Source organism: Nanorana parkeri, unplaced genomic scaffold (assembly GCF_000935625.1).
Source record: "Nanorana parkeri isolate BGI_ZX_2015 unplaced genomic scaffold, ASM93562v1 scaffold939, whole genome shotgun sequence".
In the NCBI taxonomy this organism is placed as follows: Eukaryota; Metazoa; Chordata; class Amphibia; order Anura; family Dicroglossidae; genus Nanorana; species Nanorana parkeri.
Genome location: NW_017307207.1, coordinates 140,120 through 165,675, shown reverse-complemented (window position 1 = coordinate 165,675; position 25,556 = coordinate 140,120). Strand labels below are relative to the sequence as shown.

Sequence of the window (25,556 nt, the reverse complement as noted above, 5' to 3'; positions counted from 1 at the left end):
TATGTAGAGATTTATTTTTTCATGTGTATTTTCACATTTAAGTGTCAGCAGCTAGTTAAGTATTCACTTTTGAATAGTGCAGAAACTTATAACAACAACACCAGCCATAGATAACTTATTTGAACTGGCCTGGGGGATAAATGCCCCCCAGTGCAGTCTTACCCTGCTTGGAACCCAATGGGTGAAGTGCAATAATTGAACTTTAAGGGTAACAGCATTTTGTACATACAGTATACACGTCAATGTGATCAGTGTAGTGAAAATAATCCTATCAATGTTTGTTAATATTAAGCATACTTTATAGCCCATACCAAGCTCAAAAGAAAGATAAATGTAGGCAGCCAGGTACCAATCTAACCAATACACATACATGGGTCAAGCCTCAATCTAAATTCTAAAACCAGCGCAGGTAAGAACTGGGCAAGTAGGCCAAATATTAATTTCAAAAGAATGAATAGCACAAACCACAGTACCATATGTCAAAAAACAGTAGGGCCAAGAAGAGAGAATGTTAAACTCCTGGTCAATAGATGATCACTATATAACCATAAACTACTAATATGGAGGAGGAGGCTATTTAAGGTATTCTTTCATAGACCAGCAAAAACAAATTGTGTGATAGATTTTTCAGGTCAGGTAGGGTCAGCTAAAAAAAATGTGATTTACCTTTAAATATAGGGCTTCATTTTCTAATATGATTTCTTTTACAAATATACATATGTAGACTAGTTCAGTTAGCTTAGTTAGCTCTTTACCCACCTTTACAGTAACCAGATGCCAGGATGCCTGTATGTACTGGGAAATATACTTTCCTGTATTCTAGACTTCAATAATTAATTTTTGAATTGCCAGAAATCTAATCACCCCCCACCAGGATGTACATCCTGTTAAAGGAAAACTATGAGGTGAGTGCTTTTCACTCACCTCATAGTTCTAGCCGACCTGTGACAATGAGACTGTCACAGGTCGGCTCAGTAGATCGGGAGGTGAGCGAACACATACCGGATTCGCTCGCCTCTCGATCCTGTCATGGCTCTCTGCCGTGACAGGGGGAGGATTGCCCCCCCCACTCCAATCTGCCAGCGCTGACTGGCGGAATGGACGGGGGAGGGGGCGGGTACAGCTGGCTCTGCCTCTAGATAGGCAGAGTCAGCTGTCACTCACGCAGCTGGGCGGATCCCGTCATCTAAGTCGGGATCCGCTCCGGCTGCGGCGTCTCAGTATACCGCGAGCTGTAGCTCGCGGTATACTGAGCTTAGGGTAACGGGAGGACGCTAGTTTGTGTCCTCCCGTTACCCTAAGGAGAACTATGGGGAAAAACACTGACCCCATAGTTCTCCTTTAAGCGCAATTTTTCCATGCTGAGTAGCAACTGGCAGCTGACAGGCTATGAAGAACAGTAAGAAGCTTGTCTCACATATTTTATACATTGTCCTTCCAGAGACACAATCCTAGACCTGCCTAATATGCTACAAAGATCATTCTTAGCCAGCACAATAATCTATACTATACAATACATGGGAGGAATCAATTTGTTAAACCACAAACTAGGTCAGCTTTGTGGGCAACAGTGTGCCATTAGGGTTTTCTTTTGCCTTAGTGTATGGATGGTCTCTGTGGTTGCTGAATGACAGGTAAACTAGAGGAGATGAAGGAGCAGCTGTGCTGATCAAGGATAGCATTAAGTGGGTGGAAGGCATCTTGAACGTGGGGAATGCTTCGACGTCATGGTTTTATGGACATATGTTACATTCCTACACAGCTTCTTTCACATAAGTAGAATACAAAATGAGCTATACAGTTGTAAAACGCCATCAACATGACACATTTTGTCTGTAATGTATAACTGTCTGTGATAGGGTCACACACATGCTTAGGAACTGAAAAGAAAAAATAATTAGATTGATTATCTGCATTTCCACTTATCAACCTAATGTTTTAAAGGATACTCATTATATTAAGTGAGGTGGTAGCAATACAGAGGATGAATCGAACTGGGCCAATCCACCGTCCACCATGCCTTGGCTTTACCTTGTAGGTTAATGCTGTTTGCAGCCAGAAATAAATGTTACCGACGAAAAACGCCAAGAATGCTCCAACCAGATGTGTTTCAATTTGATTGGACTGCTGTGGAGAAAACACATATACCATCCATATCAAAGCTTAATCATTGTTGTATACCAGCCAACATTTCCAGATGAATTCCCAGAACAAGTCTTGTTCTTTCCTAATGTACCCTAACCATGTTCTGATGTGGACAGATATACCCCTAACCACAACCACTTTCATGCACCGCCCACACAGTTGAAGGAATCCTGCACTATCTTAGACAGGTGGGACAGACAATAGGATGTAGCACTACTATTCAGTTTTCACTTGTAAATAGCACCCAATCACATTTCAATTGTCATTTTTCAATATAGATTTAGATAGAAAAAAGTACCGGGTATCAGACATCTGACTGACTGCTATGGGCAATACAAATAATTGCCTTTGTACTAACTTTAATTAAGAAAAAAAAAACTCACATAGATGTGTTGATAATCAGATTTGGTAATTATGTTCTGTTTTCGAACAAGGAAATAGCAATTTTAAAGACTTATTGTAGACCAACCTGGAAATTGGCAACAAGAGACGTTCCTAAAGCACTTAACAATCCCATTGCAAGAGTGGCAGAATTTAGATGAGAGTGGCAACGATAGTCCCTGATTTGCTGAAATCGTATGACAGTGATCCAGGATGCTAGGATAACAAGAAGAACATGTTTAAGTCATTGCTTCTCTGTATGTTACACTTTTTCAACTATTTCTGAAATGGTACTTGCACAGGGCTCTTTTACTGCAAGGGGATTAGCGGAGGAACATCTAGAAAAGCTAATTTCACCTAGGCAGTACCCTGAAAAATGTACGGGTTGTGCTGAATTCCTCCTGAAAAACAGCAGTGCACGTCCTGAGATATGACTGTGCCTAAACACTCCTGTTCTGTTGCCTAATAGCTGTATATATATATACATGTATACGTATATATATATATATCTATATATATATACACTATATTGCCAAAAGTATTGGGACACCCTTCCAAATCATTGGATTCAGCTCCATGGCCACAGGTGTATAAAATCAAGCACCTAGGCATGCAGACCGCTTCTACAAACATTTCTGAAAGAATGTGTTGCTCTCAGGAGCTCAGTAAATTCAAGTGTGGTACCGTGATAGGTTGCCACCTGTGCAATAAGTCCATCCGTGAAATTTCCTTGCTACTAAATATTCCACGGTCAACAGTTAGTAGTATTATAACAAAGAGGAAGCAACTGGGAACAACAGCAACTCAGCCACAAAGTGGTAGGCCAGGTAAAATGACAGAGCATGGTCAGCGTATGCTGAAGGGTACAGTGCGCAGAAGTCCCCAACTGTCTACAGAGTCAATAGCTACAGACCTCCAAACTTCATGTGGCCTTCAGGTGGCACAACAACAGTGCGTAAAGCGCTTCATGGAATGGGTTTCCATGGCCAAGCAGCTGCATCCAGGCTTTACATCACCAAGTGCAATGCAAAGCGTCGGATGCAGTGGTGTAAAGCACGCCGCCATTAGACTCTAGAGAAGTGGAGACGTGTTTTCTGGAGTAACGATCACGCTTCTCTGTCTGGCAATCCGATGGACGTTTCTGGGTGTGGCGGTTGCCAGGAGAACGGTACTTGTCTGACTGCATTGTTCCTAGTGTAAAGTTTGGTGGAGGATGGATTATGGTGTGGGGTTGTTTTTCAGGGGTTGGGCTTGGCCCCTTAGTTCCAGATAAAGGAACTCTTAAGGCATCAGCATACCAAGACATTTTGGACAATTTCATGCTCCCAACTTTGTGGGAACAATTTGGGGATGGCCCCTTCCTGTCCCAACATGACTGCGCACCAGTGCACAAAGCAAGGTCCATAAAGACACGGATGAGCGAGTTTGGGGTGGAGGAACTTGACTGGCCTGCAGAGAGTCCTGATCTCAACCCGATAGAACACTTTTGGGATGAATTAGAGCTCGAGACTGCGAGCCAGGCCTTCTTGTCCAACATCAGTACCTGACCTCACAAATGCGCTTCTGGAAGACTGGTCAAACATTCCCACAGACACACTCCTAAACCTTGTAGTCAGCCTTCCCAGAAGAATTGAAGTTGTTATAGCTGCAAAGTTTCAAAAGGGAAATGTCAGTGGTCTGTTTGGACCCCTAATATTTCCCCAAAGCCCACAAAACAGTAAAATAATAATAAATAATAATGAAAAAATAAATTAAAAATGTGTAAATATTTTTTTTTTTAAAGCACAAACCCCCCCACACATGCCCGTCTTTAACGCAGGGCAAAAGGGGCAGTTGCCCTGGGCCCAGTTATTGTTGTGGGGCCCTAAGCAGCTGCCCCTTGAGCCTGCACTGCTCGCTCCCTACCTGGAGATGCGGGATGTCAGTGTCCCGTCCCTTCTCCCCCCTCACCCTCTTGGTTTCCCTTATCTGTCCAGAGATAAGACAGACAGCAGAGATCGGCAGATGGGGACCTTTGTCTGCTCTGCCTAGCAACTGATGACGCTGATGGGCAGGCTGTCATAATTACGTACTTCGGCCCGCCCATCACATCATCAGTTGCTAGGCAGAGCAGACAAAAGTCTTGATCTCCCGATCTGCTGCCTGTCTGCAAGTAACAGCAGGGGGGGAGAGATTAGGGAAACCAGGAGGATGAGGGGGGAGAGCACGGGGATTACAGGCTCAATAACAGACTCTGATCCCCTTGCAGACAGGCAGCAGAGATCAGAAGATAAGGACTTTTTTTATCAAAGCACAGGGATCAGAGCCTATCCTGCATGCCTAGACCAGCCGGCCCGCCCATCTGCATCATCAGTCACTAGGCAGACAGGGGCTGATAAAAAAATAAAAAAATTAATTGATTTGGGATGTTGGGGTGAAGAGAGAAACGGCCCTGCCCCCACACATAACATACATGTGCACCATATTATGGTGTACACCAGGCACATGCGCTGCAGTGTGTTGTTAGAACACATTGCAGTGCATGATTTATTTCTTTTGTAAAAAAACATTAATTTAACTGTGGCAGCGCATGGCAAAGCTTTGTAACGCATTGCCGTGCGTTGTGATACCTTGTGCTGTAAATAAATATATGCCTGTATCATTTTATCACAACACAAACACCAACACAGCGCAAAAACCATATATAACTGATAGATAGATAGATAGATAGATAGGATAGATAGATAGATAGATAGATAGATAGATAGACAAAGAGATATGCAATAGGAGCTCAGCTAATGCGCTGCTGCCCATGACTGCTAACCTCTCAAGATTTGGAGTGATATTTGGTGGCGATTTCTATACTGTGCTGCTCACTGTTCATTTTACTAAAGAGAACACTGTACCTGAGGGTGTGAGGTGCATGCATCTCCCTTTTGCTTCATATATTCTGTGGATCTGTGCTTCCATCTCTCCTTGATCAGGTATCAAATCACCAGTCTTTAGGTTGCAGCTCTGAGATTTAAGGAACCAAAACCCTGCCTCTACCAAGATGATTACCCCCACATAGTCTGCATGATGACTAAAGGCAATGCTGTTTACTACATCTTTGCACTCAGCTTGCTCAGCTTCCACAGATCAGGTCCTTTTTTTTTTAAATAAATGAGATTACATACCCTCAATCACGAAGGAGTTAAATGGGCAGCAAAAGATAAAAGAAGAGAAAAATCTGTCACCTATTACACAAATGAATTTCAACATGTAAACCAAAGCTACTAGGTTAAAGTATAAAGATCTAGACATAATATACTGAACATTAGGGATGCACCGATACAGATACTAATATCGGTATCGGTGCCAATACTGAATATGTGGGCAAGTACTCGTACTCGCCCTAAATGCTCAGTTACCTTCCCCAATACTGGAACTTACGGTCAGAGGAAGATTTCCTCTGACCGGCAGTGCCGTAGGGGAACATGGAGGCGCTTTCCAGGGCAATCAGGAAGCCAGGCTGCGAGTACTGACCCTCCTCCCGGCTTTTTGATTGGCCGGGAAGTCGGCTCCATGCTGATTGGCTGGTAAGCCAGCTTCCAAGCCAATCAGCATCAAGCTAGCCAAACAGCCTGCTCCTTGCTGATTGGCTGGGAAGCCCGGCCAAACAGGCGGCTTCTTGATGATTGGTCAGGAACCTGGCTTCCCGGCCAATCAGGAAGCCAGGAGGCGGGTCATTACTCACCGGCCAGCCTCCTGATTGGCCAGGAAGCCGGCTCGATGATGATTGGATGGGAAGCTGGTTTCCCAGCCAATCACAATCAAGCCGGCCAGACAACATGGAGCTGGCTTCCTGGGCAATCAGGAAGCAGACGGCATGTCATTACCTCCATGCCAGAGGACTCAATACCGAAAAACTGGTATTGGTGCATCCCTACTGAACATACATATGAAAATATTTGAAATAAATTAAAATGGAGAGATTATTCCATGTCTATTCATACATTTTACTTAAAAGAAACCTTGCAAAAACAGAAACATATGCATTGCCATTATTGATCTACTTTTGAAGGCCTGTGCTACAAAGCTGCCATTCTCATCCTGATACTTCCAGGTAAGTGACTTATCAAGAAGTAAAGGATCCGGATGACAGTTTAAGAGCCTGCTGAGAAATAACAGCTTTCATATCTTAATTCTGATGGGTTCCTTTTACATGTAAACTAGATTTCAAAATTACTTCAAGCGTTTATATTTTTACATTCTTATATGATTTAGAGATCTATTGTTCTCATATTCTGGTTTCTTTGGATGGGGCTGAGATTTGCCACTGTACAGGGCAGGGCAGCATGTTCTAGCATAGCCACTACTGTACATACAGGAGAATACCTGTGTACAGATGTCCCATGGAATCGTGGAGAATGTAAGATCAAGAAAATGGGGAAAGAAAATATGAAGACATTTACAACCAACTTACAAATGAAATGAAAAACTTAGGGTTAGGCTGCTTACCCATCATAGCCCCTATGTTAAGAACCTGTGCAAATATACAGCTCTGGGGAGGGTATGAGCCACATGTGCTGTAACAAAAAAATATGACTGTCAATATTCATAAACATTTCATAATAAGATCGGGCTGTACATCTAAATATCGACATCTGTTTAATAATTGGAGTTATGGATCTGACATACATTAGTGTTTTGCATGTCCGCCCCATCATCAGAGAATCTAAAATCAAAGCTTTATTAATTATTCAATAAAATTGTAACACCCATTATTCTTACCGTGTGTGTGTGTGTAACACATGAAACTGATTTTATATTATCTGATGGGGTGGACATTCAAAATACTAATGTATGTAATTTCCATTTTGCTAATTATTAAATAATGTTATACCCCAGGCACAGTTAAAACTATGAACAAATAAAAAATCTTCTAGCAATAATAAATATTGAACACTGACATGTCCAAACGAACCTACACAGATCTATTGTATAAGAAACCGTAAAATGTAGTACCTTAGAGCAACCAATGAACAATCTTCTTTCACTGGTCTGACTGCAAGAACCAACATATCCCCTTTTTACTTATTTGAAACACTTCTACTTCTGATCCTTGTATTAATGGTGGAAACAAGTCCAGAAAGAGAAGACAATTATTTTAGGTTTGATCTGGATTCTAGTGTATCACAGGCATTTTTTCCTATTGTTCAGGAGCTGATTACTTGTGGCACATGAATCACTGGGGCTGTGTATTATAAATATTAAATATTAGCTAGTTTTTTTAAGTCAAATATTTAAAAAGAGCAAAACATTGCTTAAGAAAGTTATAAAAGTGGTTTAAAAACAATAATATACTAATTCATTTTTATCACAAAAATGTAATCAGATCTCTATTGGTTGTTGCAGGTTGTGTTTTGGGGTGAGATTTCGCATATTATTAAAACAAATCTTATTAAGCCAAATATTGCATTTGTCTGATGAAAGCTGGCACTGTTCAACTTCCAAGCTGTATAACATTCCCAGTACAATCATCTAACCCACAGAAATGTTGAACAGGAATTTCACTGCTCTGGAACCAGTATGCAGTTTGTGTGCAGGTGATTGATGATGAAAGACTCTTTAAACAAAACCTAATATATCATATATACATCAATGTAGTCCCACCTGATGTAGGGAAAGCCCTCTGTGATGTTGACTGAACCATTATTCACTGACATTGCATACCTGAAAAAAAGTAAAATATAACGATAATATACCCTACGACCCAATGAGCAATTACCTCAACCAGCCCAGAAATCCACGGGGTACTAATTTGCAAATCCAGATCATTTATTGCAGAAAGTTTTCTATGAAATTGCCCCTCCACCCCTACAATGCCCAATTTATTATGAAAGTTTAGTAAAATGATCCTTATGCTCTTAGGGCTTGCATCTTCCTGTTCCAGCTTTCCTTTTCTGTAAAGCCTCATCAAGGGATAATAGATTCAGCAGAGTCTGAATAGATCTCAGCAGAGGTTCAACATAGTAACAAGACTGTGGAATTTCAACATTTTACTTCTAATGCCCTCAATCAACAAGAAGCCACATGATTTTCAATGTTTTCATTGTAAACATAACAATTAATTTTTTTATTCATTTATAAAAGGAAAACAAGAAATAAAAATTAGACAGATTTATTTATATTCACTTATATTTGCACATCAGCCAAATTCATGTTAGAAGTGCAACTTGAAAGATTGATTGGCACTATTTATTATCTGTGGATACCCCACAAATCCTCTGGGATTTCGGGTAGGTGGGGATTTTGAGCCGCTGTAATGCTTCTGGAGGATCATAAGCAGGCCAGCTGTTTCCCTTACAAAACTGATGTAGGCTCTATACCCAAACGTATTAATGGTTTTTAGAGGTTAAGTCCACAGGCAGTTGAAAAGCTTTCAAAAGGTTTCCCTGTAAAGGACACCTGGGGTAAAAGAAATACACAGGCTGATCCTCTGATAATTCCATTTGTCTGGCTTTAGGTATGATCCTTTGATTTCAAGGACAGTTACTGTGACTTCAATGTAACTGACCCGGAACAAGTATGCAGCAAGTGAAGTCAGAGTGATGAAAGTACTCCTGGTGCACATACATTTTCTGGATCAGTGACTTTGAAAGTATTGAAGCCAATAAATCAACATGATAGACAAGAAAAGGTCAGCAATGGTAAGCCACATATTTTCCCCACCACAAATTTAGTTGATGCAGCTTATTGGCAGAGATCTGAGTGCTATACACCATAGCAAAGACTTTGATATTTTCTTCTAAAGTAAACTTGTACTCCATTTAAAACTTTTTTAATTAGAAATCCTACCTTAGCGGCCAGAAATGTTTCTTCTGTGGCCCTCATTAATTTAGTTTGACTTTGTTGCGGGTCCTTGCTTTCCCCCATTTCAGGACTAAGCACGGCTAGTTGCCATTCCACTGTACACATAGACTATGACAGAGTCATAGATAGAGTATGACCACCTATATAGGATAGGTAACTGGTGACATTTAGCCATGAAGTCGTGAATAGTTGGGCCTCGGAAACAAAGTAAATAAATTAAATTAAGTTTAGTTCAAGTGGCGCAGAAGATGTTTTTCTGGCTAATAAAGGTTCTAGCAGGTATCCTGAGTCATCTGCTTTTAGGTAGAACTTTTACTTTTAAAAGGTTCACTTTAAGCTCAGTAAATTTTACAACATATAATGTATTGTGCAGAATGTAATAATCAACTTACACTATCCATATCCCAGCTGTTGCCCATACTGTCAGGGTAATTGGCAAAAGAGCCCACGCCCACATAATTTACAATCTAGAAATAAAGTGGTTACAGTTAATGATATAAACTCAATCAAATAATATGAAACATTAAATACACCATATTAGCTATAAACATAGATATGGTAACATGGCGTACTCATAAACTGTGTATTGCCTGTTAAATAAATATTAGAAGATGATGTTGACTTTGACCCAGCATTTCCTGATTCCTCCAGGCAGGTACTGAGAAGTATTCATGATTATAGTTATACCTACCCACTAAGCCCATACATAGGCTGAACAACTGCATGGCAAAATTAATCTCATGAAAGACACAGTTCTGTCATGTTCAACCAATAAAACAATAAATAAATAAATAAATAAAATTCCTTTGCATAACTTTAAACAGCTTTGTATAACTTTAAACCTTATCCAGAAGAAGGCAAAAAAGTCTAAGGCTCCATTCACACCATTCACATATCCGGCTGTACGGATACTCGCACAAGTACAAGCCTGATAATCCAGCAGATTCCGCACATTCGCAGCTATTTAATAGCCGCAAACAAGCGGCATACGTGCGCATTACAAATATTAGTTTCTTCATCCGGCACGATCTTCCGCACGGAAAACCGTGTGGGAAACGCAAACGCTATATGTGAATAGAGCCTTACAAAGCACGGCCCAATCTGCTACAGCAAGGACAGAATTCCTTCCTGATCCCCAAAGTAATCAAATAACTCCCTGCATCAACAATCTATAATGTTATTTCTCATTAATATAGGTATATTAGCAATCATTTATATTTTGTGCATTTAGAAACACATTGAGCAATTTTTTGAAGCAATCTATTTAGTCGCCTAGAGCCAGCTCCTATGAAAGACTATTTCACATTTTACAGATGTTCAGTAAATAATCCCAAAAGTAAACCTTGGGGTATACTGCCCAGCACCGGCAACACCTCTGAAGCTCCAGGGAGCCCGGGCAGGCAGCCCCTCTCCCCAACAGCAGGCCGATGCAGAGGAACTACTAGTCCCAGCTGAAGAGCTGGCATCAGGGCAGAGTGCTACTGACCTCTGTCCAGCAACAAATGCACCTCTGGAGCTCCAGGGAGCCGGGGCATATGGCCCCTCTCCCCAACAGCAGGCCGATGCAGTGGAACTACTGACCTCAGCTGAAGAGCTGGCATCAGCGTTCCAGGGAGAAAAAGTAACCGACCTCTGTCCCCAGCGGCAGATCAGCAGTCTGGGAGAGGAGGTGGTCTTCCTCCCTCCCCAGCAACCAATTGGAATCCAGGGAGAGAAGGGGATCGTCCACCCTCCCCAGCAGCAGTTTGGAATCCAGTTAGAGGAGGAAGCCGTCCTCCCACCCCAACAGCAAGCCAGAACTGAGTATGTGGATTCCCCAGCAGAAGTGCTGACACCAGGGCAGAGTACCACTGGCTTATGTCCCGCACTGTTGCCTGTTCCAACCTCCATGGGAGAACAGGAAGCGGGCCTCTCTACCAGCACGTGGCTTTGGTGTCCAGAGGATTCCGGCTTTATCTCTCTCCAGAGGCACCATGTTTGTCAGGAAGGCGCAGACAACATCTCTCCCCAGCAGCAGAAGCAGGACGTCCTTCGGATGGAATATGTGGACTTCTGCGGCCCGACAAATGCAGGTCCAGACCATTTGGGGGACTGGGACCTAATTAGACTACCTTTGGTGGGGAAGAAATGTCATAGAACCCACTGTGACCTGGGCTCATGGAGGGGGCTGGCGGCCAGCCTCCTTCCCAGCGACTACGGACCTAGGATTTTGGAGACCCCCCTTGTTTGGTTGAGCCAGGTGTCCGGGGCCAATGGACAGCTGTTGCAATGGAGCCTGGCCCCACAGACGTTCAATTTCACGGTCCAATGCTGGCCTGGGAGACACAATGCTGATGGACTATCTCGCCAAGTGGAGCTGTAGGGGTGACTGACATCATGGACATCCCCAAGTGGACCCGTAGAGGGTCTCACCGGGTCTGCCATCTTTTAACTTGGGGGAGCTATGTGACGACATGGTGATCAGTTTATAAGTTAAATGTGTATTGGTGTTGAGTTATGTTTGAGTGCGTTATGCTGTGTGACCTGGTTATGGAAAGACTATCAGCCCCATCCCTCGTTATCTCCCATTGTACTCTGAGGGAGCTCAGAACAATGACATTCTGGCCAGGCTCCTGCTATGGCTGTCTGGAGCTCGTTAGCAGGTGGACACCTGTGGTGTTGAGCAGACCGATGGTCTGGGAGGAGGGGAGGTGGATGTGATGGGATTATATTCTGATTTCATCACTTGCTGTATAAAAGTTTGTGCAGTTGCTCAATAAAGCAGAGTTTGTTTACCCTACACTCAAGCCTTGGCTAGTGACTGGGGAAACTGGGAGCTACAGATCAGCGGGTTCCAATATCTCCTCAGCAAGGAAGAAGACAGCGGCGGACATACTCATCCTGAGTACGGGGGTCCGTCACATATACCACTTAGAACCTTAATCATTTCATAACTAATCACAGCTCTCTGAATATGACCTACATCAGTGACGTGCAGTAAGGTCCGTGCTAGGTGATGCATTCTCTCTGCCCTACACGCCTCCAACCCGTCCCCAAGCTAGTTAAAAGGAGGAAGGGAGGAGACAGGAAGGAGTTTCCCTGTCCCTCACTTGCTCATCACTAGTGAGGCATCAAGATAGATGTCCTCAGTGTTTTCTATTTTTCCTTTTTATGATTGGACAGCTTGGACCAATGGCGCTTTGCCAATGGCGTTCATTGGTCCAAACCATCAACAGAGCTTAGGCCTCTAACACCAAGTAGAGACTGTTGCAGCTCTGGCTTCATTATGTTAGGTTACACAAAGCAGTGGGGAAGCCCGCTGCTGTGTAACCTAACTTAGCTGTGAAAAGCCGGATGAAGCACTGCCTGTAATTAACAGGCAGTGCTCCGTCTATGAAAGGTTGCACAACGGGGAGGCTTTCCCTGCTATGTAACCTGTTAGAAGCCGGTCTGAATGAACAAAAAGATGTCAGCTTCAGGCTTGAAGCTGTCAGCATTTTCTTCCATAATACTAGGTGAGACTCTGCCTCACCTGCCTCCCCTGACTGAACATCCCTGGCCTACATGCCAACTTTCTGTCTTTGTACAGATTAAATGCTTCCAAGCCTATAAAAAATATTTACTTCAATTAGACTACACTTTTCTCTAAGCTTTTGCTTCATTCATCATCTAAAGAAAATAGATTGGTTTAACAACGTTCTTACAAGATTCCATACTGGCTATTGCTTGATCATTTACTTCTAAGCAAAAACTCCTATATGAGAACTTTTACCTATCCCTCACATATTTTCCCTACTATTGAAATTAAACTTACAGTTCTCTACTCACTGGGTGAATAAAATGATCCCTCTTTAAATATAGAACAACATTTGCTTTAAACCAATTCAGAGAAACACTGGCTTAGAAATACAAGATCTCATCTCTTTGATGATACATGGGTATAAACTATCTGGGCCTGGTGCTTTCTTTTACATTCATTTTACTAATTGTTTTGGGACTTTAGGTGCACAGATAACAAAATGGACTTAAAGTTTGCCTGTCATAAGAGAAAATGGAGACTGCCATAGCTAACTTCTTTTTCCAATAATACTGGTTCCCTGTCATACTGATGTGTTAGTTTAAGTATATAGATAAGGAATTCCAACTTTTCTATGACGTTCCTCTGCTGCAATCGTGTTCCAAGTCTGTAATTTAGAAAAATACAGACACAGCTAAGTGACATTGATTTTGAGGAGCCCAGCAATGGAAGCCTACATTTTTCTGACATTTTTCTAGGTGTACCTAAAGGATAAGTTCACTTTTTGCAAAAATAAAAGAAATGCATAATTAATAACATAGAAATAAATATGCATTTCTTTAATATTTGCAGATACGCCTGGAAACCATTGCAATTGTGATCACTCGATCACAGTTGCAGAGCTCAGGTTTCTTCACATTCTCTCCCAGGCAGAGCTCCGTACTGAGGTACAGAGTTTCAGTTATGAGAGATGGGGAAGGACAGCTAAACATCAAAATGCATGAAATCACCTCATACAGCGTACAGCCGTTCTCGCTCTAGGTAGAGCTGCCCATATTCCTGCATCTACCTAGAGCTAGGACGGCTGGACACTGTATGAGGTGATTTCATGCAGTTTGAAGTACCGCCATCCTCCCCCCATCTCTCCTAACTGAAAATCTGTACCTCAATATGGTGCTCTGCTTGGGAGAAAATGTGCTGAAGCCTGAGCTTTGCAAATGTTTTTCGCATTAGCAATCAGATGCTAACATATTTCTAAGCTGACCTAGGAAATTAGTGATCCAGATTTGTTACTACGGCTAGCACACCATCTACTAATTGTTGTGTTAAATAAGTCAGACACACATGCACGCACACGCAATCATTAACTACATGGTGAAAATGGCATTCTATGTTAAAAAAAATCTGATAATTTGCTGACAGGTCAGTGCTTTGGATCAATACCTGAATTACAAAACTCTAATGACCTTTGAGCTACCTAAGGGGAACGTTTCTGATCTTTTGACCATATTGCTATGAACCCTCTGCCAGTTATTTTATCAGTTCACACTCATCAATTTAATATCTCATAATATATTGTTGGTTCACATTTAAGTTCACCCGCCAGAGATAATCTTCTAAATAGCCCCACAAAGTCTAATGATAACATTCAGACCTTGAGTCACTATAATGCTTGGTGGGGATTACAGCCGACTATAGGGTACTAACATTAAGAGATCAGCAATAACCTGCATTAGGAACCCCATTAAATATGACACACTTTTAGAATCTAGAACAAACACAGACAACAGAGGAATCTAAAGGTAAAAAGCGGTTCTTATTTAGGCTGAAACCTAAAGTGTTTGTGTTCCATTGTGGCATTCATAAAGCAGAATTCAAGCCAGAAATGCCAAGTTAAAAATAAATAGCCCATTAAAAGTAAAAATACAAAACCAGCTTTTGCTGCAATTTTTAAGTTCAATCCAGAAATGTCTACAACAGTACTCTGTTTCTTCTGTTAGACATCCTGTCTGTTGGCCAGCATCATTCAACCCAGGCCATACTGGATTCACGCCAGACCGTTACTGGACAGTGAAAGGAGAAGCAGCAGAAAAATGAGCTCATCTTTCTGTCACTCTGCTTTCTCCTCCTATCAGGGTGCTCCTAATTTCTATATTTTTTTCCGGTCTGCAACTTAGAAACCACTGAAGCCAGAGAAAAAATATGACAGCCATTCAACTAGTATGTTAAAGTGTATGTCCAGGCAGGAGGGTCCCGAGGCTGGGTGTCACCCGGAGCGTATACCGGGTGATACCCTGCCGTGACGTCATCACGCACACGCGTAACATCACCACGCACGTGCGCGATGACGTCATCGCACATGCGCGGTCATCTTATTGATACCTGCCGGTGGCCATCTTGGTTATGGACGCCAGCAGGGAGAGGAGGGGACAGGCATACCTTATCCCGCTGGGTCCCCTCCTCTCTCCCGAAACTGTTGGGCTCTTGGTCCATGACCAAGTGCCCGATTTTTCGGAGGGGGTGACACCGAAATGACTGTCAGTCATTTTGGTGTCACCCCTCCAATGGTGTCACCCAAGTGCTGTCCGCACCACACTGCCCCCCCTTGTGACACCACTGTGTCCAGGAATTACCCACATTTACCCTTAAGTCTCCCTCTACTGCATTAAAGAATGTCCCAGCATTTTACCTTGTTCCTATAAAAATGATTTCTGGGGCAGGTGCTGGGAGCACATTTTCTATTGACATGAGCACACCCTCAGAACTACATTTGCCAAAAGCCCCTTCCATACACGTAGCGTGTGGGGAGTGAAGGCAGTAGCATTATTTTACTAGAAAAGAAATCACCATATGTATGTATGCAGGGAGGGAGAGAGAGGTGGGGAATAAAAAGGGTTCTGTAGTCCAGCTGATGGGACTGCCATTGCTGCTGGTTGGACTTTTCAGTGCAGCAGATCCCCTGTGATGTCACCCCAAACAGTAAGGTAGGAGCACATTGGATTTCTGGCACATTAACAGGTATTAGTCTGTACTTGAAGCATTTTTAAAGGAATAAAGCACGGGGAAATGTGTATGTATTGATGAGATGTACCAATATTACAATAGAATTGCCAAGGTGCAATAGCACATTTCACCTGCAGCTAAACTTGAAAGCTAAACCCCAATTCCTAATAAAACAGGGCAGCCAGGGAAAAAAAGAACTCAAAAGAAGTGGAAGATTTTCATTGTTGCCCTGAAAATCACAAATTGACCTCAATTTAAAACTTTATCACCAGTGGAACAAAATTGTCAGGAACATTATGCTTCACAAAGATTTCCTCTTACTCTCCAGTGGCTCAATAGTCTGTAATGTACCAAAAAGCTTACCAAGCTCTTCTGAAGTGGGCAAAGTACACTGTCTTATCTACTCAATATCTACCTTTCTTTGAACATACTTTATATTTTTAGCTCAGTAGTGAGATACTGGAATATTGCAATCTATTTATAGATATCTAAATTAGCGAAAGTCATAAACGTCATTTGTATTACAAAACACCATTAGTGTCTGTCAGTAAGATAGCAATTCAGGAGAAATGGCACACAAGTACATACAAAGGTACTCTGTAATCAAAGAGATGTTGAAAAGTGTTTTAAAAGTAGACTCATTATGGATTTAGCTGATCTGACGAATGAGATACTTTACAGGTGAATCACAAGTGGCTGTTGAATATCTGATCTGCAAAGTATAGAAACTAAGGGCTAGTTCAGGCCAAGCATGTTCCAGGTGCAGAGCTGAGCAGTTACAAAACGGATCAAAACTGAGTCCAATGTATTCCAATGGTATTTTGGGCTCTAGTTCACACTGCAGCGTTCAGTTCCAGAGCATGTAAAAAAACTGCAGCAAGCCCTATTTCTCCTGCTCTGGAACGCATGCAAACATGCCCTGGAACGCACTGAAAGCCCATTTTAGGCTAAAAATAAATAAAAACATTTTTTATATATACATAAACGGCCCGGAACGAAGCAAAAACGCAGCAAAACACATTCCACTGTGTGTGCAGAAACTCATGCAGATCTGGTCTGCATTTGGTGTGAACAAGCCCTAATCCATTTTATCTGTCTTAATCTGCTGGGACTGCAAAAAGACCTGCCTTGATTTGCAGATCAATGTGTTAATGTCAGATTTTGGCTTAAGGCCCTCATAGACATCAGGGTGCGGTTGAAGGCAGGAGCATTATCCCTCCCCCCTTAGCCCTTTATACTAGCTAGTACGTCCCTAATGTCTGATCAGTTCTACCCAAGTAGCCTCAGGCAGTTGCCACTGTCGGCTGTTGCTCCACAGGCATAAGACCATCTCTGGATCCAGTAATTTTATGGGGCCCTAAATAAAAAATGGGTAAAACCTCAGTCAGTTTATTTTTTGCTGTCTGTGGCCTACTAAGAATACCACTTAATTTCCTATCCGAAAGATGCAACAGGAAATGAGAAGAAATGTCTACAAATTGAGAAGAATTTCCATCTTAGACAGCTGTTTCTGAAACATCTGTACCCACTGGAACGCTCAACCTCACCTCTTATTCTGGTAACAACTGTTTAATTTGTTTTTTTTCATCACTTTCTGTCCCCAGTAACAACTGTCACTAGGACAAGGACCAAACCTTATCAGTAGCCACAAAGGTTCAAATACATGGATGCCCCTTACATATATTCCCTTACTGAACGAAAATATATCTACAGACAATTATCACTAAAAAACATTCAATCCACAAAAATAAGCAGCAACTACCCTCTGTAATAGAGATATGTATGGGACACAGCCAAGAATAATAACAACTTGACAGGGGTTCTAATCATTTCCCACTCTAACTAAAGAAAAGGTTTGGTCTATACATACATTTTAAAGGTGCTTATAGGCAATTGTGCCTGCGACTGCATCCCTTTACAAGGATGTTGGGTTTGGCCAGGCAGGGTCATCTCTATAATGAGGCAGTCTGAGGCAGTTGCCTCAGGGGGCATCTCATTGGGTCACATGGGGGGGCAACAGGGGTGCCTGCCACCCCATTGCCGGCCAGAGAGTCTCAAGTTGCTAAGAGCAACCTGGTATGCTCTGGCTGGAGTCCCGCCCAGCTCACTGACATCATGGGTTGCCAGCCCAGCTCCTGGCAACCCGTGACGTCAGTGAGCTGGGTGGGAAGTTGAACAGAGATGGAGCCAGAGCTACACCTCATCCCCATGCCGGGTAACATGCACCGATGCATGAATGCTGAGTGAAAGTTCTGGCACAAAGGGCCATTGTTTTCAAAAAAACGCAAATACTCCATGAGCTCTTTTTAAAAACTGGAAGCTATGGCAGCTGAACGTGACTCCTCCGCCAGGGGTGCAGTTAAGGTGATTGATGATTTTAACACTAATCACATGTTATTGGGCAATTAGGGTATCTCTGGGCCTTCTACATTATTTTATTAATATCAATGCTGGATGAATAGGCTAAAAACCAGATGTACCCTGCTTCTGCCAGCTATAGTACATGGAACTAGAATACCTGACAAAAAAGACAGGTATGTATGTATTTATGCCATGCTCCTGACTGTGTGGTCTGACAGAGGTGTATGAATTATAAATGTTGTTGGGCAGAGTTAATTGAGTTGGCATGAATAAAAAGAGAGGATTGGACATACTGAATGACAGGCAGATGCTATGGCAGGAACTGAAAGAGCAACATTAAATGGCAGACTAAACTGGGACAAATAGCTCCCAAAAGGGATGAAAGGATGAAGTAAGGTTACATTGACAAGTAAGTCTGTAGGAGGAAGACAAGACTAACAGAAGAGTTAGGTAACCAGCAATTTAACAGCATTATTTCATTAGACATTTTTAAGTAGGTCGCATTTGCACGCACCCAAAAAAGGTGATATGTGCTAGGGCTGGCAGTGACCAGATTATATGTAAAGTTAGCAAAAGGAGAAACATAAATGAGAGATAATGAACAGCTGAAAGATAATGAAGTAATGCCATATCTGACAATTTTGCAGGCTTTTACACTATTTTATTCACATGGAAGCATCTGGGACATCTTTATGAAATGTTGAAATGAGCCTCATTTCCCTCCACTACATCCTGGCGTGTAAGTAGGTCACAGCAGGTTTTTTAATAAGATTTGTTTTATGTTATTTTATTTTGTATTCAAGTGTCACAGAAATAAATAGAGCATAAGAAGAGTCAGTAGACATGCACCATATATATATATATATATATGGCCATATGTACACATATATGTCATATGCACAATGAGATATTTTAGCCAGCAGAATAGGTCCACACATTACAGTTACATTTCGTAAAGGCATGTTTGACAAGCTGTTGTAAGTGCGAACAAGAAAGAGTAGCAAATATAATGTGCTAAAATTATCTGAGATACATTGCACTGTGGGTCCAGTTACCAAATGGATTGAAGGGTTTAGGGGTAAACAAAGTTAGGTAGAACAGCAGGAAATAAGAAAGTAGGAGAGTGGGAAGAAGTGGTAGGCCATCTGTGCATAGTGATAATGTCCACCAAGTCAAGCTTAATCCATGAGGGTGTGCTTACTCTAAGTAGATATTAGTTATAAAAGTATAACTAGCACACAATACTAGCGAACTAGCAAAAGAAAATCAATTTTTTTTCTACACGAATGTGAACAAAAAACAACCTCTGGTGCGTTTCTGCCTTACACAGCATTAGTCATAGCTGGTGGTGAATCAACACCAACCCCACTAAAATAACACGCCACATAGTGTGGGGAGAAACACATAGGAGCACATACTGTATATCCAATAAATTAGGTACATTGGAAAATGTATGTAATTGGAAATCAACTGAATTAGGAAATAACAACTAATTGGAAATTAAGACATTTTTATGTGTCTAAATGTATCTGACCAATACCCCTACTCAGTATCCTGAGTAGGGACATTGGTCAAAGGAAACTTTATTTAGGGGTTTAAGACCATGTGTGGCAGGAGCCCAACAATTAACCGAAGGACTATGGACCCCCTATTGGAGGAAGGCTGAGCAGATTCGGCAAGAAGGGAATGCAGGGTCGCCCAGTATAGGGGTAAGTGGCCCTACATGAGCATAGAGCCTAAAGGCAATTAGTGAAGTTTCACAAATCTGAAGCACGGAGGTGCTGTGAGGGTGCGAGAGCATAGTCTAAGCTGTGGTTTAACTCATGGTAAGGAGGTTCGGGTAATATCCTTGAATGGGAAACAAAGAACAAAACAGAGCGCCTCCATAGTGTAAAAGGGTAATTTATTTGTACGGCACACAGCTGAAAATATACTTACAGGTTCTGATGAAGGGGGCGTGCCCCTGAAACGCGTAGACCTTCTAAACTCACAGGGGCAGAGGACACTGATTTGTTTCATCCCGTCAGATTCCCGCTGCTAGAGATTTTAAATTGCATCGTCTCTTACATGCTTTTTTTTAATTCAATAGATTTTTATTGAAGTTTTTGTTCACATTTTTATAACAAAACAAGCCTTGGTACAGGCAACACGAATAACCAGAATAACAGACAATAACCAAGACATAAAGGAAAATAGACATGACTTCCCAGATCGAGTGTCTTTTTGACCGGTGGGAGCTGCCTCTCTCGTGTACCTACTAACGACAAAGTCGGCTTTTCTTGCAACCGGCGGCGCCGGTATTTGTTTTTTCGTTAATATCCTTGAATGTTTGTTCAAGTGGGAATCATAATTTGGGTTGTCTCAAGACCACAACTTTGTAACAGAGCTCCATATTAGGTAGGCGTATTTCCCTATCCCATTTATGTTTTACTAAAATATCATGTCACAAATCTGCAAGGAGTTTGCATGTTCTTCCTGTTTTTGCGTGGGTTTCCTCCAACGCTCCAAAGACATTCTGGTAGGTTAATTGGCTCCTGTCTAAATTGTCCCTGGCATGTATGCATGTGAGATAGGGACTTGATAGGGATTGTAAGCACCTTGAGGGCAGGGACTAGTGTAAATGTACACTATGTAAAGCGCAACGAAAATTGTCGGCGCTACATAAATACCTGTAATAATAATGTGATGACGTGTAATTCCAAATATACCATAAGATTGTTCAGAGGGATCAGAAGAAAAGATGAGGTAACTTGATAGGAAAAGTTTGAATCAGGTACAGGAATGGGAGGGTTTGGTGCACTGTCGTAGACGCTATATGATGTCCCTGAGTAAAGGGAGGTAATTCAAGACATATAACCCCCGAGACTGGAATGCCCAGGTATTTAATAGACTGGGATGCCCAGCAAAAGGGGAACTCCATCAGTAAGTGTGCACTTTCTCCAATGGGAGAATTTTGAAATTGCAGAATGGGCCATACGTTTCTAATTCCTGCAATAATGATGGTGAGGCAATTCTGGGATTGTATATGTACAATAATATGTTATCTGCATATAATCCAAGTCTGTGGTGTTAAGAGTCAATCACAAAGCCCCAGTTGGAGTCATTCATCTGAAATACCAAGATATTCCATCACCAGGATGTAGGGGTATGGAGAAAAGAGATAAACCTGGCATGTATTGCTATGTATATGTATTTATCTTAGAGTATTTCATTGATTCTAATCCCTCTAATGGGGAAATTATATAGGGTCATTATATAGGCTAGGAAATGGGGTGGAAGCCCTATCTGCTGTACTGTGGACTGCATGAAAAATGAATTTAAGCAATCCAATATATTTTTATACATCCAATGAAAACAGGCAGATAGAAGAAAGCATCGATGAGCATAGTTTAAGGTGATGGTTTTAAGAGTATTGTCCCTAGCCTCCAAATGGGACAAAGTTCACTTAGTCAAGGTGTATGAGGTATGCAACATAGGCAGGGCTTGAAAAATTTGATGGTGTCTCACCAGTCAGTCAAAAATTTCACCAGTACGCATGACCGGACTATAGCCTTGCAATTTATGTTAATAAATTTTGGGGACAGATAGAGCTTTCTTTTGGAGGTATATAATCACCACTAGGGCGGGATGTTATTTTTTTTTACTATATAATGAAAAAAGTACCATAAATGTAAAAAAAAAACCAAAGTTTCCCTACGTTATGTTATAAAACATTTATTCGTACCCATATTTTTAGTAAAACATAAAATTCGGTGTCACGTCGGGTAAATAGACACCAAACATGTCAAGCCTTAAAATTGCGTGCGCCCGCAAAATCGCAAAAAACGCCCATAGGCGACGATTAAAAAGCTTTTACTGCTCATCAGTTTAGTATTATCAGTGATTAATGGCTCTAAAACTATTGTTCCCACTCGAACGTTTGCGGCGATATTTAACATGTGCGGCACAATAGGCGCAATCGTTGTTTTCGCACGTAGGCGCACCAGACTCATATCTGCGTGTGTATGTGGGGGACGGGGACTTTACAAAAATGTTTTCTTTTTAAATTTTTTTATGCTTTATTTTTTTTATGATTCTTTAATTTTAGTATAACTTTTTTTTTTTACACACAGCTTTATTGCTATTACATGGGGGGCTAAGAAGCCCCCTATGTAATAGCCAATTTATATGACAGGTCCTCTTTATGGAGACATCAGGGGTCTCCAAGACCCCTAATGTCACCTAGGGACCCCCAGTGAAGCTGATGAAGCAGAGATCGGCTTAATCAGCTTCTGTAGCTGGAGAGTGAATGCAGGAAGTGATGTAATCTACATCACTTCCTGCATTCGGGGACTGAGAGGAGATCATAGCGAGTTCGTATACTGAACTCCCTTTGATCTCCTGTCACAGAGCCGTGCCGGTCCTGGCCGCATCGGGCACAGCGGATCTCGGGACCGGCAACGGCAGTGACAGCTGCTAATACAAGAGATCGAGCGTCTCTAGAGACGCCCGATCACTTGAATGTAAAGCTCCCGGCCGGCCGTGTAATTACAACGGCCGGCCGGGAAGCTGCTCGTCGGGCTCCACCGTCCTCTCGTCACAGACGAGCGGACGAGTGGATTTTTCAAGCCCTGAACATAGGACATTAATCTGATAACTATAACTTCCACTTATATCTCCAGATCGACTTGGAGGGGCAATAAGTTTGTGGAGCTTAGCTTTCTTATATTGGTAATATGTAGCATTACCTTTAGTACTGCTGGATGGTCCTCCAAAGTGTGGAGGTCAGTCAGCAGCATTCAAATAGTGGCTGATTTTGCCTTTTTAAGGCAGGTGCTGTGGGCTGTTAGGATGCCTTTCAAGGTGCATTTTAAGCACTTGAAGACCGGGGTGTTAAGCCCTCTTCCTGTCCAGGCCATTTTTCAGTGTTCAGCGCTGCGGTACTTTGACATTTATTCTGTCATGCAACGCTGTACTGAAATGAATTTTGTACAATTTTTGGGGACAGATAGAGCTTTCTTTTGGTGGTACTTAATCACCACTGTGGGTTTTTTCTTTTTTACTATATAAAGAAAAGTACCATAAATTTTTGGGAAAAAAAATCATTTCCCTTACGTTATGCTATGAAACATTTATTATTGCCCATTTTTTTTGGGGGGGGGGGTTAAATATAAAAGATGGGGTCACGTCGGGTAAATAGACACCAAACTGGTCAAGTCTTAAAATTCAGCATGCCCGCGAAATTGCAAAAGAACACCATACCCAATATTGGCCATAGGCGACACTTTAAAAGCTTTTACCACTCATCAGTTTTGTGTTAACAGTGATAAATGGCCCTAAAATGATTGCTTCCGCTCCGATGTTCGCGGTGATATGTAACATGTGTGGTGTAAAGGGCGCAATCGTCGTTTTCGCACATAGGAGCATCTGATGCATGTTTGCGTGTGTATATAGGGGCGGGGGACGTTACTTTTTCTGGTGTTTTTTAATTTTTTTTATGTATGACTAATTTTTTGTGACTTACATTTTTTTTAAACTTTTTACTGTTATCACATAGGGGGATAAGAAGCCCCCTATGTGATATCAAAATACAGTGACAGGTCCCGCATTCACAACACTGGAGTGGAGATTAGAGGGAGATTGTGTACTGATCTCCCTCCGATGTCCCTGCACAGAGCCACTGTTCCGGTCCTGGGCCTACATGGGGCACAGGGAGCGCGGGATCAGCGGAGGGGGGCAGGAAATGGCACAACATACAAGGGATCAGATGGCTCTACAGCTGACTGAATGCTTGTAAGTAAACAGCCATCGCTGGCTGTTTGAAATTTTGACAGTCTCCAGCTCATGCGCGCACAAGGAGGCGCACACGAGTGGGTGCAATGACGTCTGAAAATGCCCACCCACATCTTTAAGTCTGGCCGGTGGGCGACAAGTGGATAAAGCGCCCCACCCAAGTAGGGCGAGGTGGTATCTAACATGTCATCATAAAATAGGAAATTGCAGACACAATCGATTCACAAGTAGGAATATCTTGTAACAAGGTTTCACTTAGACTGGGTTCACACCGAGGCGTATCGAATATGCGCATTTGTCGCGCATTTCGTGCCGCGCGTTTTTACAGCGGTTTGCGGTAAAAAAACGTGCGACAAACGCGCGTTTCCAAGGGCTACCTGGCTGTATCCCAATGGATACGCGCGGCAAATACGCCCCAAAGAAGCTCCTGTACTTCTTTGGGCGTTTTGCAGCGCGTTCCTAAGCGCTGTAAAATGCCCAGGTGGGAACCATGCCCATAGGCAATCATTGGTTTTCACCTGTTGAGTGTTTTACAGAGCGTAGGAACACGCTGTAAAACGCCCAGGTGTGAACCAGGCCTTAATTGCCGGGTTTGTGAGGAATTGGATGTGTGAGGAATCTGAACTGCAAAATAGAGAGGAAATCTGTGTACCTATGGTGGCCTCAGGTTCTGAGGTCAGGTTCGTTTGCAAGGTCAAGATATAGTCAATGCGACTATAGGACTGATTGGTAAGAAAAGTGAAGTGAAGTCTTTCACTTGTTGGATGAAGAATGCGCCATAGATCCACTAGGTGCATTTGTAGGAGTCAGCGTTTGTTTGTTCAATTGTGTTAGGGGTTTGTGAGACTTCCCACATATGGACGTATATATGGAGTGACTTGTGGACGTATATATGGAGTGACAATGACCCCTGTTCACATGTGAGCATTCTGTCACTTGTGGCAAAATGCCTATAGCAAAAAAAAGTACATGAGATTCTTTTGGAGAAGAGTCGAGCGTTTTGGCCCCAATAGACCTAAATAGGTATGCCTGAAAAATTAAACTATGAATGGAGCATTAACAATAACAATACAGGCTTCTCTGAAATAATTTGGACAACTGAGGTAGAAATATATTAGATACATGTTTCAGGACATAGATTACTATTACAGAATTAGGCTAGGTGCACACCTAGGCGGTTCCAGTTTTGCAAGTTTTTTTGCCCTTTTTGGCGCGTTTTTGCTTTTAAAAAAGCGCATTTCTCTCTGCCTAGAGATGTCTATGGGACCAAAACCAAGTGGCATCTGCCTAAGAGTAGCGTCTGCATCTTTTTGCACGACAGGCGTTTTTGTATGCACCACACAATGCAAAGGTGTGAACAGTCGCCATGGACTAGCATTGAAATGTGTGTTTTGCATGTTTTTGGGAGGATAGATGCTCAGGTGTGAACCAGGCCAAATACCTACATCCTCCTTCCTGCTACCTTGCTAGAATACATTTATAAAATGTAACAATGTTTAAATAAATATATTTATTTGTACATATACTGGTTTAGAACTTCTATGTATATTCAAACCATTAACTT

The 25,556-nt window shown here is 42.1% G+C and overlaps 1 protein-coding gene across 1 annotated transcript in view; it reads right to left on the bottom strand.

Annotated features, from left to right (window-relative positions):
* TMEM150B (transmembrane protein 150B) overlaps positions 1-9,820 on the bottom strand; it is a 10,448-nt gene extending 628 nt beyond the window's left edge. The window contains exons 1-5 of the mRNA XM_018566338.1: positions 9,753-9,820; positions 8,161-8,220; positions 7,006-7,073; positions 2,615-2,742; positions 1,950-2,127 (exon numbers count right to left, since the gene is read on the bottom strand). Coding sequence (XP_018421840.1) covers positions 1,950-2,127; positions 2,615-2,742; positions 7,006-7,073; positions 8,161-8,220; positions 9,753-9,817 — 499 coding nt within the window. The 5' untranslated portion in view covers positions 9,818-9,820. The remainder of the gene's footprint in view (positions 1-1,949; positions 2,128-2,614; positions 2,743-7,005; positions 7,074-8,160; positions 8,221-9,752) is intronic.
* Between the last annotated feature and the right edge of the window lie 15,736 nt (positions 9,821-25,556).